This window comes from Rana temporaria, chromosome 9 (genome assembly GCF_905171775.1).
Source record: "Rana temporaria chromosome 9, aRanTem1.1, whole genome shotgun sequence".
Taxonomy (NCBI): domain Eukaryota; kingdom Metazoa; phylum Chordata; class Amphibia; order Anura; family Ranidae; genus Rana; species Rana temporaria.
Window position 1 is genome coordinate 168,910,054 of NC_053497.1, and position 15,801 is coordinate 168,925,854.

At 46.5% G+C, this 15,801-nt stretch overlaps 1 protein-coding gene across 2 annotated transcripts; it reads right to left on the reverse strand.

Annotated features, from left to right (window-relative positions):
• Positions 1–326: 326 nt before the first annotated feature.
• RING1 (ring finger protein 1) lies at positions 327–14,386 on the reverse strand. Of its 2 annotated transcripts, none has more exons than XM_040324970.1 (7): positions 14,247–14,386; positions 5,878–5,968; positions 4,998–5,158; positions 4,595–4,810; positions 2,563–2,862; positions 2,293–2,473; positions 327–1,173 (listed from the first exon to the last, which is right to left on the reverse strand). In XM_040324970.1, exons 2-7 carry the CDS (start codon positions 5,953–5,955, stop codon positions 1,072–1,074), a joined length of 1,038 nt encoding a protein of 345 aa, XP_040180904.1. In that variant the 5' UTR covers positions 5,956–5,968; positions 14,247–14,386; the 3' UTR covers positions 327–1,071. The 2 variants fall into 2 exon arrangements, with proteins under 2 accessions (XP_040180904.1, XP_040180902.1); XM_040324968.1 differs by having other exon boundaries at positions 5,866–5,968.
• Between the last annotated feature and the right edge of the window lie 1,415 nt (positions 14,387–15,801).

Sequence of the window (15,801 nt, forward strand, 5' to 3'; positions counted from 1 at the left end):
CATTACAGAACAAGTCCAGTTAATGTGACTACTACTAGATTTTTGTGGCATACGATTAATCCCTTCGATCCTTGAGCCTGTCCACATAAAGATGGCAGCTCATTCTACACCATCCTTGACCATCACCAACCAAAGAATGAAAAAACTATAAAAACAAACCGTGGTCCTCCAGCTGTTGGCATAGCATGCTGGAACATGTAGTCCTTCAATTGCTAAAAATAAAGAGCATTAAGTTGATCCACCCTGCAGGATGGAGTTTAAAAATATTATTTTCAATAAACGATTATCTTTTCCTTCTGGACACTGAACACAGATCTACATACCAGTTCATGTCAAACAAAAATATGTATTTACTCAAAAGCATTGTAACCTGCACAGCTTACACCAAAAAAAATCCCCTGATTCCTACTAAGAAAAGACTTTCATTCCTGCGTAGGAAAAAATAGAGAAACACGATATTTAGACTGAGTACAGAAAGTAGATATATTGCTGCTGTTAAGTTTTTTTTTCTTTTTTTTCCACCTCGGCATGAAAAGGCAAATAAAAACCTAAAAATTAAATTGTTCTAGTAAAAAAAAAAAAAAAAAAAGACTGTTACAAGCTTAGGAAAATACCAGCGCAATATAGTGAACGGTATATAAATTATTATAATCCCACTAAGAACCGATGAGCTGCGGAGGTGAAAAAGTTTGCAGGAGGCAAAAAAAATAAAATAAAATGTTGTCTTCATGGGACTTTCCCCCCAATAAACACGATTTATGGAGTAGCACTTGAAGCCTGTGGCGGGGGGGTCCGATGAATGGATTGATTTCTGCCTAATTGTGCTCCTGGACTATGCAGAGTGAGGAGGACACCACTTCCTTCTGGCCAACAACAGTAATCCACACAATGATGGGAGGCTGGCCAACCGTCTCCTAGGGTGGCGCCATTTTCTTCCCCGTAGGTCCCTTCTTGGTGCCTCTCCACAAAAGTTTGGCTGTAGAATCTTTCTACGGTGGGACTGTGTGTGAGGAGAACCGTCTCTAGGTTTACCAGTCTGTCTTCTCACACCTGGAGGGGGGGTCACCCCCTTTATTTTTGTTCCTTTGTAGGAGCATAATACAACTCCAGAGGCTTGCTCACCTTCCAGTACTTCTCATTAACGAGCTCCAGGGTTAATGATCCATTCAAAATCTGAGGAAGAAATAAACACCAAAAGAGTTCATTAAATAAAGTGTCTGCAATCGTGTCCATGTAAAACTTTTAAGTTTAACCACTTGCCCTGGAGAAGATTTAACCCCCCCCCTTCATTACCAGGCCTTTTTGTGCGTTACGGCACTGCGTTACTTTAACCGACAATTGCAAGGTCATGCAACAATGTATATAAGATGAATGTCTTTTTTTTTGCACAAATAGAGCTTTCTTTTGGTGCCTTTTGATCACCTCTATTTTTTGCACAACAAAAAAAAGATTGACAATGAAAAAAAAAAATAAAAAAAAAAAAAGGTTTCCTTTTGTTTTTAAAACATTTTCAATAATAAAAAAATAAAAAATCTAATTTAGATCAATATGTATTCTGCTACATATTTTGGTGAGAAAAAAATCCCAAAAAGTGTATATTGGTTTACGCAAAAGTTATAGCGTCTACAAACTATAGGATATATGTATGGACTTTTTTTTTTTACTAGTAATGGCAGTGAGCAGTGATTTTAAGCGGGACTGCGACATTGCGGCGGACAAATTGGACACTAAGTGACACTTTTTGGGAACCAATGACAATATAGTGATCAGTACTAAAACAAAAGCACTGTCACTGTACTAATGACAGTGGTTGGGAAGGGGTTAACACCAGGGGTGATCAAAGGGCCAAGTGAGTGCCCTGGGAGTGTTTTCTTACTGTGTGGGGGACAGATTCACTGGAGGAAAAAGAGATCATTATTCAGCTTAGCTGAAACACAAGATCTCTCTTTTGCTCCCTGACAGAGCAGTGGTTTGCCTTGTTTACATAGGCACACCGCTTCTCCGTCTCTCCACAGAACGATCGGTGGGTCACAGCTGTCGAACCCATTGTGTCCAATCAAAGGGGGAGCAGTGCCCCGGTAGTGTGCCCCCCCCTTACACAGTGTGCACTAAATCCCGTACAGGTACGGGATTTCGCGCAGCCGGGCCGCCCTGCCGCAGTATATGTACGGTGGGCGGTCCGGAAGCGATTTAACAAAGCAGTGCTGTATCGCAAAATATGGCCTAGTCATTGAGGGCAAGTGGTTAACTTCACTTCAAGCATTTATCACCCTCCAAAAATCATATTCTTACCGTGTATTGTCCACCAGCAGCCCCCGCGCAGATATAAATTGTGTATTGCTTCTCACTGACCTCCCCCAGTGTCACGCCCTCTGTTCCTCCCTGCCGCATAGCCTGTTCCTCCAGAGCAATCCGAAGAGCCAGATACTTAGAGAGATGATCAACTGTGGCGTTTGCTGTCGTCTTTACAAACCTGCAAAGAATGACCAGCTTTGTTCAGATCTACACTAGGCAATGTCAGGATAATGGAGGAAAACAATAACAGCTTTTGTGAGCTCTCACCTGGTTTGACTGTACTCGTCCTTCTCCACCAGCAATGGGTGAGCCCTGAACACCAGTTCTATTTCACTACCAGGCTCTCCCGTTCCCTGTAGGTCTGGACTTCGTACTCCACCTTCGTGTGAAAGATCTGGTTCTGCCCCAGAATCCTCAGAAGCTCGGGACCTCTTGCGGCTCGGCCCGGCCTCCTGGTTGCTATGTACCGATGGATTACTAACGTGAGAGCGACTGTCGCAGTTATCCTCTCCACCACTGAAAGTAGTGTTGTCTGACTCGTGTGGGTGTTTCCTCACCCTCTGTGCCCTTGACAAAGGAAGGAAGTAGATAAAAGTTAAAGGAGGAGGAGGGTTAAAATGAACCAAGATACAATATATACCAATTACTATGTTTAGGATACATTGTGCAAATGAAAACCACTTAGGGCCCTTTCACACGTACGGACCGTATGTCCGCATTTTCATACGTCCGTTTGCGGATGAAAACGGGACATACATGGGTCCCTATTTGTCCGCCTCCGCAAAGATCCGCATTTGCAGACGGAAGAAACCCTATTTTTCTTCCGTCTGCCCAATCGGATGAACACGGACATACGGTCCGTGTTCATCCAATCCCCCATAGGGGAGAGCGGAGGAAAGACAGGGCGGTCCCTGCACAGTGTGCGGAGACCGCCCTGTCAGCTGCCAGCTCAGCGGGGATTTTACGGAGGATCCCCGCTGAGCAAAGCGGACACACGAAGCGGATCATTACTGATCCGCCCCGTGTGAAAGGGCCCTTAACAAAAGCCCTATAGCAGCAGATTTACTACTACAGGGCGACCGTTCTGCGGACAGGGCGGTTGCGAGTGATCTTTGGGCACGGGGGGCAGAACAGGGACGTGTGTGTGTGTGTAAACATCCCTGTTCTGGGTGCTGAGGAAATGCAGATCGGGAGTTCCTAATAGCTAGGAACCACGATCGGTCATTTCCTCTAGGCGAGTCCCAATCCCATTCAGTTAGAACACAGTGAGGGAACACAATTAACCCCCTTGATCGCCCCCCTAGTGTTAACCCCTTCCTTGCCAGTGACATTTTTACAGTAGACAGTGCATTTCTATAGCACTGGTGGCTGTATAAATGCCAAAGGTCACAAAAATGTGTCAAAGGTGTCCGATGTGTCCGCCATAATGTCGCAGTCCTGATAAAAATATGATCGCCGCCATTACTAGTGAAAAAAAATAATAATAATAAAAATGCCATAAATCTATCCCCTATTTTGTAGACGCTATAACTTTTACGCAAACCAATCAATATACACTTATTGCGATTTTTTTTTACCAAAAATATGTAGGAGAATACGTATCGGCCTAAACTGAGAAAAAAAGGCATATTTATTATAGCAAAAAGTACAAAATATTGTGTTGTTTTTTCCCAAAATTTACGCTCTTTTTTCGTTTATTTGCAAAAAAATAAAAATGCAGAGATGGTCAAATACCACCAAAAGAAAGCTCTATTTGTGGGGGGGAAAAAAAGACGTCAATTTTGTTTGGGTACAGCGTTACACGACTGTGCCAAGAATGAACATTTGGGGGGGGAACTAATGCGCAAACCACACTCAAAAAAACGAGAATAGCTAATAATTAAAATTAAATTAAATTAAAACATCCGCCTTACCAATATTAATAAATGAAGTAAAGGGAAGGTGATAAAAATCACTAGCAGCGGCCACAACTAAATAATGTTCGCACACTAATAGTATATGAGAAATGGGGGGCGTTGGGGCGCTTGCTAATAAATAGAGATAATGATACCTAGCAATAATTGTTAATAAAGTGCAATGTGCTCATTAATAGATAGGTAATCCAGTGCTAAACAATATATATGAACAGTGACTGTGCCAATTGTCGAATCGCAAAAAAAATGTCCCCCGGTCATTGGGCAGCCAAATCTTCCAGGGCTGAAGTGGTTAATGATCTGAAAGTTATTTGACAGCAGGACAAAATCTTGGAAGAATAAATAATATCCCCCCCCCCCCGTAAAGTGCACCTTCAATCATGTACCTGTTCATTGCCTGCATTTTAAGCCCCTCTTCAATGCTGCTGCTTAGGGCATGTGGATTATGCATCCGGCTCAGCTTTGCTAGGACTCGATCCTGGTGGGCCTCGTACTCGTCTCTGCTCGGGTAGATCTTGGAAATTAACGCGTCAAAGTTGGGGTCTGGGCGAAGGGAGCGTTTCGAGACAAGCTTCTTTCTGCATGTGGGGCATTCCTTGTTCCTGAAGGAAAGAGACACGTGGTCATGCCACTAATACGGGTATCACATGGATTTGTTCTGCCGTTTCCAACATACAAACAGCCAAAGCCATGTGGACCAAACCGTCACTTTAATCACAAAAGGTACAAAATATCCAAGGTCTTGGAGGAGCTCAACTGCAAGCCGAGTGTGGCTGTGAAGACACTGACCCGCTGCGTAGGGCAGTCACGATGCAATCTGAGCAGAAGCGGTGGAGGCACTCTTTGGTGGTCATTGTGTTCTTTAACATGTCCAGGCAGATAGGACACATGAGCTCACTGTGAAGGCTGCGTGGAGACACGGCTATCTCCGTACCATCCATGATGGCGTCCTATGGAGACAGAGAAAAAAAATTATAAGTGCTCAGAGGCTGGCTCCCATGACTCCCATCCATAAAGGTGTGGAAACCCAAGGGGGGATCAGACCTGCTAAGTGTACGGGGAGACCCACATAGGTGGTGATCACACTCCCTGAATCCCTTCTTTCCTGCCCCCCCCCCCCACATTTTTCCTTGATCCTCCCTCTCCCCTTGCTATTCTATATGCCCCCCCCCCCTCTCTTACTAGTCAGACCATCAGTCTAGGGAAGTTGCTGCAATTAAGGTCCTCCAGGAAAACACAAGGGCTACAGGCCAGGATGCCACCCTGAGGACCTGGCAGTGACACCTGGCCAATGGGGATGTTATGCCCAAGCCACTAAACCCTGGCTTTGGACGACTGCAGGTTCCCCTGACAAACCATTAATAAAACCTGATCTGCCCAGCATTTTACAAGCTCACAGATATCTGCGGCAATAATTCAAATACTTGCAGCATGGCACCATTTATACGCCTAATTAAACTCCCTGATTGTTTATAGGGTAATATAGATGTCATCCTAACAATTGCCCATACCATATATGTGTTTGAATATACTTGTTTTCATATTTACGCACATGTATAAAATTCAATAATTTCTTTTTTTGGGGGGGGGGGGGGGGGGTGACATAGACCCTGGTAGGAAGAAAAAGCAAAGAATCTAAGGATATATTGTTACGCACACATTGTGGTACCTGTGGGGTACGGTGCAACTCGTACAGACTCAGCTCCCATGTTTTACTGGAGCACTGTGCGCTCACAGGGGTTGCCATCTTTGCCGCCAGTCTACAAAAGGAAAAAAAAAGAGACCACATTAGATTGGAATCAGCAGCAAATTTAAAAATAAACTAATTGTATTGTTAAAAAATAAAAATACATGCACATCATTCACTGTGGTTGGGTGACAGTTTTCTAACAACGGAGTGTTTGTCACCTGGACCACAATGGAAACATGACAGCTGTATGTGAAGAATAACCCCTTCATGTCCGAGGATAAAACAAATCTAAATGCCTGAGCACAATTTTGCAACTTTGACATGCGTTAGTAAAAGCGTACATATCACCACAACTACTTTGTGCATCCAGGTGGGTAATACAAGAATCAGAGGACCCCTCATTACAACGTACAATCTAAAAGCCAGGGTAGTACAAAAACACCCCAAATGACCCCCTTTTTCTTTTTTAAAGTAGATACTTTAAGGTGGTTGTAAACCCTTTACAACCACTTTCTGCTGCAGGTAAGCCCATAATAAAGGGACATTAACCACTTGCCCACCGGGTTAATTTTGGCACTTCTCTCCTTCATGTAAACATCACAACTTTTTTGCTATAAAATTAATCAGAACCCCCAAACATAATATATATTTTTTTAGCAGACACCCTAGGGAATAAAATGGCGGTCATTGCAACTTTTTTTCTCGCACAGTATTTGCGCAATCATTTTTCAAGCGCCTTTTTTTGGGGAAAAAAACGGTTTCATGAATTAAAAAACAACAAAACAGTAAAGTTAGCCCAATTTTTTTGTATAATGTGAAAGATGATGTTACGCCGAGTAAATAGATACCTAACATGTCACGCTTTAAAATTGTGCACATTCATGGAATGGCGCCAAACTTCGGTACTTAAACATCTCCATAGGTGACGCTTTAACATTTTTTACAGGTTACTATTTTCGAGTTACAGAGGAGGTCGAATTATTGCACACGCTCTAACGCACGCAACGATACCTCACATGTGGGGTTTGAACGGTGTTTACATATGTGGGCGGGACCTGCATGCGTGTTCGCTTCTGCGCACGAGATAACGGGGACAGGAGCGTTTTGAAATGTTTTTTTTTTTATTATTATTTTACTTATTTTTTTTTATTTTTACACTTTTTAAAAAAAAAAAAAAATTTGATCACTTTTATTCCTATTACAAGGAATGTAAACATCCCTTGTAATAGGAATCACTGTGACAGGTCCTGTTTATGGAGAGATTTGGGGTCAATAAGACCCCGCATCTCTCCTCCAGGCTTACAAGCATGAAATTGGTGAAAAAAAATCACTGATCACATGCCGACAGCCGCGATAGCAGCTTTGTTTACTTCCGGGTGCCGGGCGTGACGTCATAACGTCGCGCCCGGTCCTCCGACGGTCATAGAGATGACTGTGACCGTCTGGTCACCAGTCATCTCTATGGTTCTGCAGCGAGCACCGGATGGCGGCGGGAGGGAGGGCCGTCCCCTCCCGCTGCCTATAAGAACGATCAAGCGGCAGAACCGCTGCTTTGATTGTTCTTATGGTGCAGAGAATCGGCGGCTGAAGAGGGCGATATCTGAATGATGCCTGTAGCTGCCCCCATCATTCAGATATCACCGCTCCCAGGGACGACCTCGGTGGTAAAGAGGTTAAAGGCTGCGCTGCTATCAATCCAGCAAGTCTAGCCAATTGACGGCCAGACGCCGGGGGACGCGCACAGCAGATTCAGGGCTCAGGTAAGTAAAACGGGGGGCCGTCATTGCAAGGTTTTTTTTTCACCTTCATGTATAGGATGCATGAAGGTGAAAAAAAAAAAAACCTTTACAACCCCTATAAGGTTTACCTGTAGCTACCCCAGATATCTCCTAAACCTGCATGGGGGGCTTCGATCTCAGGTAAGCGATTCATAATGAGCCAGAATGTTATGCATACTAGCTCATTATGCCTTTGTCTTGCAGGGTTTTTTATTTTTATTTTTTATTAGGGTTTACAACCACTTTAAAGGTAATCTAATTTGTTGCCCCATTTTTTGGAAAGGAGGTCAAATGCTGGTGACTTGTCGTTAAGGTTCCCCTATCGAGATGGTTCCTCTAAGGACTGCGCAGGCGCAATCCTTGCCGACGGAAAATTTCCGAACCTCGGCCGGCATCCAGGCTCATTCCTTAACATCCCCATGGATTGGAGGATGTTAAAAAAAAGAGCCAGGAGGCCGAGCGAAGCGAGGACGTGAGGCCGACTGGCCACTTTCCTCAAATTCCACGTCGCCCTGGATGCCGGCCGAGGTTCGGAGATTTCTGTCGGCAAGGATTGCGCCTGCGCAGTCCTTACAGGAACCATCTCAATGGCCGGAACCATATCGTCAGATAAACAGCACTGAGGGGGTTACAATAAATGTCAGGTTATACACAGAGAGGGGAGAGGATGAATCATTGTGCTGCTCGTGCCCTGAACTAATGATTCATTCATTGGTTCCTCCTTCCTCCGCTGACAGGAAGGGGCGGGCTCTCCAATGTAAACACTGGAATATTTACGTTGTTTTTGGCCATCACAGTAATCACCTACAACCCCGATTTCAAAACAAGTTGTGACGCTGTGCAACCTCTACATATATACACATATTTTATTTACAATATGAAATAGAAAACATATCAAATGTTTATGTTTAAAATCAAATATCAGCGCTAACCCAATAGAATATAAAGTGACAAGTTGACTGAATATTGCGCACTTTTTTTTATACATATCAAATGTTTAAACTGAGAAAATAGAATATTAAAAAAAAAAAAAGGGGATTTTAAAGTTGATGGAAGCAACACGTCTCAAAACAAGTTGGGGCAGAGCAACAAAAAGATGGCCATACATTATACAATTCTCTTATTCAATTTCCTTTCGCTTTACCTCCAACTTGGCAGCTAATTAGATTAAAAGGGGTTGTAAAGGTTTGTTTTTTATTTTCTAAATCGGTTCCTTTAAGCTAGTGCATTGTTGGTTCACTTACCTTTTCCTTTCATTTCCCTTCTAAATGCTTTTCTTTTCTTTGTCTGAATTTCTCACTTCCTGTTCCTCCTCAGTAAGGTGCTCAGTAAGCTGTTCTAAATGACTTTCCACCGCTCGGATGATGGTGGAAAGCTTACTGAGGAGAAACAGGAAGTGAGAAATTCAAACAAAAAAAAAAAACATTTAGAAGGGAAATCGAAGGTAAGTGAACCAACAATGCACTAGCTTAAAGGAACCTATTTAGAAAATAAAAGACAAACCTTTACAACCCCTTTAAGGTGAAAAAACACCTTGGAGTGTCAGGCCCCCCCCAGCCCTCCGTTTTACTTACCCGAGCCCCGAATCTCCGTGAGCGCGACCCTGCGTCGCTCTCCGCGGCTTCTCGGCTCTTCATTGGATAGATTAATAGCAGCGCAGACATTGGCTCCCGCTGCTGTCAATCAAATCCAATGACGCAGGTTGGAGTCATACACTTGGCAGCTATGGACGCCGAGTGTGTGACACGAGAGCGGGCCCTCAAGGTAACCCCCTCAGGAGAGCGCTTCCCAGAGGGGGTTATCTAATGCGGAGAGGAGCCGTGAGAGCCACCGAGGGACCCCAGAGGAGGAGGATCGGGGGCACTCTGTGCAAAATGAACTGCACAGTGGAGGCGAGTATGACATGTTCGTTATTTAAAAAATAAATAAAAATATTAACATTTAGTGTCACTTTAAGGCCGCATTTACACGGACGGAACGTTCAGGTCTGCCTGTCAGTTTTGACGGCGGACCTGAACGGCCGCTCCATGCATCCCTATGGAGCGTTGAATGTCAGCGGAGACATGTCCGCTGACATCCGACCCGCTAAAAACAGACGTATGGGGGGCACGTCCCCATCCATCCATGGCGGATCGGGATCAATTCATTTCAATGGAGAGGGGCGTTTTTGGAGCGTTTTTTGTTTCAGCGCCCAAAAGCTGCTTGCAGGACTTTTCTCAACGGCCCGTCAGTGCAACGCCTCAGTGTGAAAGGGCAAGGCGTTTTTTTTTCAGCGCCCAAAAGCTGCACCAAAGATGCTGCTTGCAGGACTCCGTGTGAAAGGGTCCATTGAGATGCATGGAGAGCGTTTTATGAGCATTTTAATAGCACGATTTTTAACGCTGAAACACTGTAAAATGCTTCAGTGTGAAAGGGGTCTAAGATGTTGCCTCCAGGACTTTTTCTAACGTACCGCAAGCGCACCCCCCCCCCCCCCCAGTGTGAAAGAAGGTGGCATGGAAGGCCGTTTTCAGGCACTATTTTTAGCACTAAAACACCCGAAAACTGCCTCAGTGCAAAAGTAACTTTGGCGTTGCTAGAAGAGGCGACGCTGCACTATGCTAATCATGGCCGACCCAACATTTTGGAGATTTGTTGCTGCCATCAATTTGAAAATTAACAGATTTATTTTTTTCTTTAAAATTATCCATTTTCTGTTTGATTTGATGTTTTGTATTGTAAATAAAATACGGGCTCATGAAATTTGTAGATCATCGCATTCAGCGTCCTAACTTTTCTGGAATTGGGGTTGTATACAGAGCCACTCAGATGGTCTCTGTACACCGATTTACTAAAACTGGAGCGTGTAAAATCTGGTGCAGCTCTGCATAGTAACCAATCAGCGTCTAACTTCAACTTGTTCAATAAAGCTAGTGTTGTCCCGATACCGATAACAGTATCGGGACCGATACAGAGTATTTGCGGGAGTACTTGTACTCCCGCAAATACCCCCAATGCCTAAATAGAATACTTGGCCCCCCCCCCCAGCCGCATATCGCAAAGCTGTCGCCGCGTTAATCACCGCGCGGGGAACATTAGAGTCAGCTTTCGTTTGAATAGCTGTTTTCCGGCCGCGCATAGACACTCCCCCTTGCTCGGGATTGGACGGATCTGTCCAATCGCGAGCAAGGGGGAGTGTCTCTATACACAGCGCAGCAGGGAAACCGGCTTATTCAAACGAAAGCTGACTGTAATGTTCCCCGCGCGGTGATTAACGCGGCGGCGGCATCATTTAGGTACAGGGGACATGGCTGCATGCGGGGGGACATGGCTGCAATATGTTTGGGGACATGGCTGCGTATATGTTTGGGGACATGGCTGCGTATATGTTTGGGGACATGGCTGCGTATATGTTTGGGGACATGGCTGCGTATATGTTTGGGGACATGGCTGCGTATATGTTTGGGGACATGGCTGCGTATATGTTTGGGGACATGGCTGCGTATATGTTTGGGGACATGGCTGCGTATATGTTTGGGGACATGGCTGCGTATATGTTTGGGGACATGGCTGCGTATATGTTTGGGGACATGGCTGCGTATATGTTTGGGGACATGGCTGCGTATATGTGGGGGGACATGGCTGCGTATATGTGGGGGGACATGGCTGCGTATATGTGGGGGGACATGGCTGCGTATATGTGGGGGGACATGGCTGCGTATATGTGGGGGGACATGGCTGCGTATATGTGGGGGGACATGGCTGCGTATATGTGGGGGGGACATGGCTGCGCATATGTGGGGGGGACATGGCTGCGCATATGTGGGGGGGACATGGCTGCGCATATGTGGGGGGGACATGGCTGCGCATATGTGGGGGGGACATGGCTGCGCATATGTGGGGGACATGGCTGCATATGTGGGGGGATATATGGCTGCATATGGGGGGGGGGGGACATGGCTGCATATGGGGGGGGGGGACATGGCTGCATATGGGGGGGACATGGCTACATTTGGGGACACATTTTAAAAAAAAGTATCGGTATCGGCGAGTACATACAAAAAAAGTATCGGTACTTGTACTCTGTCCTAAAAAAGTGGTATTGGGACAACCCTAAATAAAGCTTTGACGAAAAAAAAAAACCTGGAAGCTGATTGGGTCTATGCAGATCTGTACTGTGCAGTATTAGTAAAAGTGTCCCAATCTAATCAGATAATTAAGACACAACACCTGCAAAGGGTTCCTGAGCCTTTAGATCAGGGGTCCTCAAACTACGGCCCTCCAGTTGTTCAGGAACTACAATTCCCATCATGCCCTAGTCATGTCTGTCAATGTCAGAGTTTTACATTGCCTCCTGGGACTTGTAGTTCCGCAACAGCTGGAGGGTCGTAGTTTGAAGATCCCCGGCTTTAAAATGGTCTCTCAGTCTGGGGTTCAGTAGGAATCACAATCATGGGAAAGACTGCTGACCTGACAGTTGTGTAGAAAACCATCATTTACACTCTCCATAAGGAGGGAAAGTCTCCCCCAGTGTGTGTGCCTCTGAACCGTCCAATGAGAGCTCAGCGCACAGACAGTATCAGTTGGTGTGGGAGGTGATCTGTGGAGTACACAGATCTCCAGGAACAGATCTCCATCACTGGGGGGGGGACGATTATCGGGATTGGTGCAGCGATGACACTGAACTGATAATGTTCTAAACCTTCCCTCCCATCCCTGGATTGGTCTGTGTATGGGCCGCACTACGGAGATTGTACAATCAGAAGACAGCTCAGTATACACAGCAGGGGGCGGAGAGGAAATCTACCGACTCCTCCATCGTCTACACTGACAGCACACACACATCGGATCGTATTCTGAGAGATGGAATTCCTAGAGAGTGTCTGATAGGAGAGGACGTGGCTGCTGATTGGACGATAACGTTTTACAGAGGTCAGGAAGTTTCTTTATGAACTTTTTTTTTTGCCAGACAGTAAACGTCTCACATGGTGGAGGATACAATCAGATTGTAACGTGTATGGAAGGAACCGAGCAGACTCTATGCTCAGCAATACATACATTGCAACAGATAAATTCAGCAGACTACAGATTGCACGGCGTACTCTCAGCACATCGTACAATCAGATTGCGTGGCGTACTCTCAGCAGATCGTACAATCAGATTGCGTGGCGTACTCTCAGCAGATCGTACAATCAGATTGCACGGCGTACTCTCAGCACATCGTACAATCAGATTGCGTGGCGTACTCTCAGCAGATCGTACAATCAGATTGCGTGGCGTACTTGCAGATCATAAAATCTGATTACACGATGTGCTGGGAGTACGCCACGCAATCTGATTGTACGATGTGCTGAGAGTACGCCACGCAATCTGATTGTACGATCTGCTGAGAGTACGCCACGCAATCTGATTGTACGATCTGCTGAGAGTACGCCACGCAATCTGATTGTACGGTGTGCTGAGAGTACGCCACGCAATCTGATTGTACGGTGTGCTGAGAGTACGCCACGCAATCTGATTGTACGATGTGCTGAGAGTACGCCACGCAATCTGATTGTACGATGTGCTGAGAGTACGCCACGCAATCTGATTGTACGATGTGCTGAGAGTACGCCGTGCAATCTGATTGTACGATGTGCTGAGAGTACGCCACGCAATCTGATTGTACGATGTGCTGAGAGTACGCCACGCAATCTGATTGTACGATGTGCTGAGAGTACGCCACGCAATCTGATTGTACGATGTGCTGAGAGTACGCCACGCAATCTGATTGTACGATGTGCTGGGAGTACGCCACGCAATCTGATTGTACGATGTGCTGAGAGTACGCCACGCAATCTGATTGTACGATGTGCTGAGAGTACGCCACGCAATCTGATTGTACGATGTGCTGAGAGTACGCCACGCAATCTGATTGTACGATGTGCTGAGAGTACGCCACGCAATCTGATTGTACGGTGTGCTGAGAGTACGCCACGCAATCTGATTGTACGATGTGCTGAGAGTACGCCACGCAATCTGATTGTACGATGTGCTGAGAGTACGCCACGCAATCTGATTGTACGGTGTGCTGAGAGTACGCCACGCAATCTGAGAGTACGCCACGCAATCTGATTGTACGATGTGCTGAGAGTACGCCACGCAATCTGATTGTACGATCTGCTGAGAGTACGCCACGCAATCTGATTGTACGATGTGCTGAGAGTACGCCACGCAATCTGATTGTACGATCTGCTGAGAGTACGCCATGCAATCTGATTGTACGATCTGCTGAGAGTACACCGTGCAATCCGATTGGTTAGTGTCCTGTCAGCAGATTGTATGGTGTACTCTTAGCAGATCATACAGATTGGTTAGTGTACTCTCAGCCTATCGTACAATCCGGTCGGTAGGTGTATATGGTCACCCTTCTGGTTTCCAGGCCCCAGCAGCGCCCCTCCCCCTTGTATACAGTCCTGACCCCGGTAGTACGGGGTACCGTCTGGCTCCTCTCGCCATAGGAACACAAAGCTCCCGGTGCAGGCCCCCCTCCCCCTCGGCACCGGGCCTGCAGCCGCCACAGCGCTCCCAATCCCTCCCCGGACAACTTACGTCACGTGAACCCCGGTGCTCGGTGTAGAACGGCGATAAAAACAGGAAACTCGCCGTCTTCCGGCCGCACGTCACTTCCGGCGGGCCGCGACAGGCGGCGACGAACAGAGCTAGCAACAGCGGCGCCCGGTCGGGTTCGCCCATTGGACGACGACAGCCAATCGGTCGGCGGCAGGGGGGGGGCAGCCACGTGTGACACGCCCACTGTGCTACCTCAGCGTCGAGGCGTGTTTTATTATAAAAAGGCGGGAACTCACTAAAGGAAAGGAGTTTAAAGAGAACCTGTCATCGGTTATCTTTAGTCTACAAAGTATTGACTCAGGGGGGGGGCTGAATACAAATGCCCCCCACACTTTTCACATATTTATCTGAAAACCATTAATAATTTTCCTTCCACTTCACAATTTTTTGCCACTTTGTGTTGGTCTACCACATAAAATCTCAATAAATATATTTACATTCGTGTTTGTAACGTGACAAAATGTGGAAGATTTCAAGGGGTATGAATACTTTTTCAAGGCACTGTATGCCTTCCTTATTAACACTTATTTTGCTGTGGTACAAATCATCTGCGTTTCCATTTATTACAAATTTGCTTTGATATATGAGTGTTTTGGATTACAAGCACGTTTTCGACACACTATATCAGGGATCCTCAAGCTGTGGTGGAACTACACTTCCCATGAGGCGCCTGTCAGTCTTCTCCAAGGAACGCACCCACCGTGCGTCCCCTGGATAACTATTTGGGAGCCTGAGGGCTGTAATCGGAAAGCCTATCAGAGCCGCTGGATCTGATAGACACTTCCAAAGCAAACCAGCTGCCGCTATTCAGATGGCCGGCCATCTGAATAGTGGGCGGAAACAAGACACAGATTCATGCAATGCATGAATCTGTGTATTGTATTCAGCGGCGGTGCAGGAGAGAGAGAGAGAGGGCGGCGCTCCTGCGCCCTCTATGGACGCACCGCCACTGGGTGACATGCTTGCTCCGATCCACCAAAGTGTGACGGAGGAAAACCCTACTTTTCCATCCGTCTGGCGGATTGGAGCGGATGAGAATGGACTCTACGGTCCTTTTTCATCCGATCCCCCACAGAGGAGAGCGGCGCCCTGACAGGTCGGTTCCTGTACAGCGTGCAGACAGACCTGTCATCTGTGAAAGGGCCCCAAGACACTCCATGATAGACGACTCACATATTACGCTCTTACGACCGTAGACACCTTTGGTAGGACTCCGAAGGAACAAGGAAACTTACCGTATTTATCGGGGTATTGCGCGCTCCGGCGTATAGCGTGCACCCCTAAAGTGGACCCGCATTCTTGTGGAAAAAAGATTTCTTGTACTTACAGTTTTGGTGTCTTGCGCGGCGTCCATCGGCAGCCTCGCCTCTGCGGCTTCGGGTGTCCTCTTCGTCTGGTCCGGCGTCCTTCTGCGGCGTCCTCCCAGCTCGTTTCCCGCTTTCACGCGCCGAGTTTGAATACTGCGCCGGCATATACCGAGCGCAGTACACTCGTGTATAATCGGGCAGGCTCGGCTACTCTCACGCTCACGTCC

What these genes read in the sequence shown, in the direction of transcription:
- RING1 (XM_040324968.1), bottom strand. Translation starts at nt 5,955, where the DNA reads ATGGCAACCCCTGTGAGCGCACAGTGCTCCAGTAAAACATGGGAGCTG. An exon ending in AAAATGCAGGCAATGAACAG is followed by an intron (nt 2,863 to 4,594) that starts GTACATGATTGA and finishes TCCTTTGTCAAG; the next exon opens with GGCACAGAGGGTGAGGAAAC. An exon ending in GACGAGTACAGTCAAACCAG is followed by an intron (nt 2,474 to 2,562) that starts GTGAGAGCTCAC and finishes CATTCTTTGCAG; the next exon opens with GTTTGTAAAGACGACAGCAA.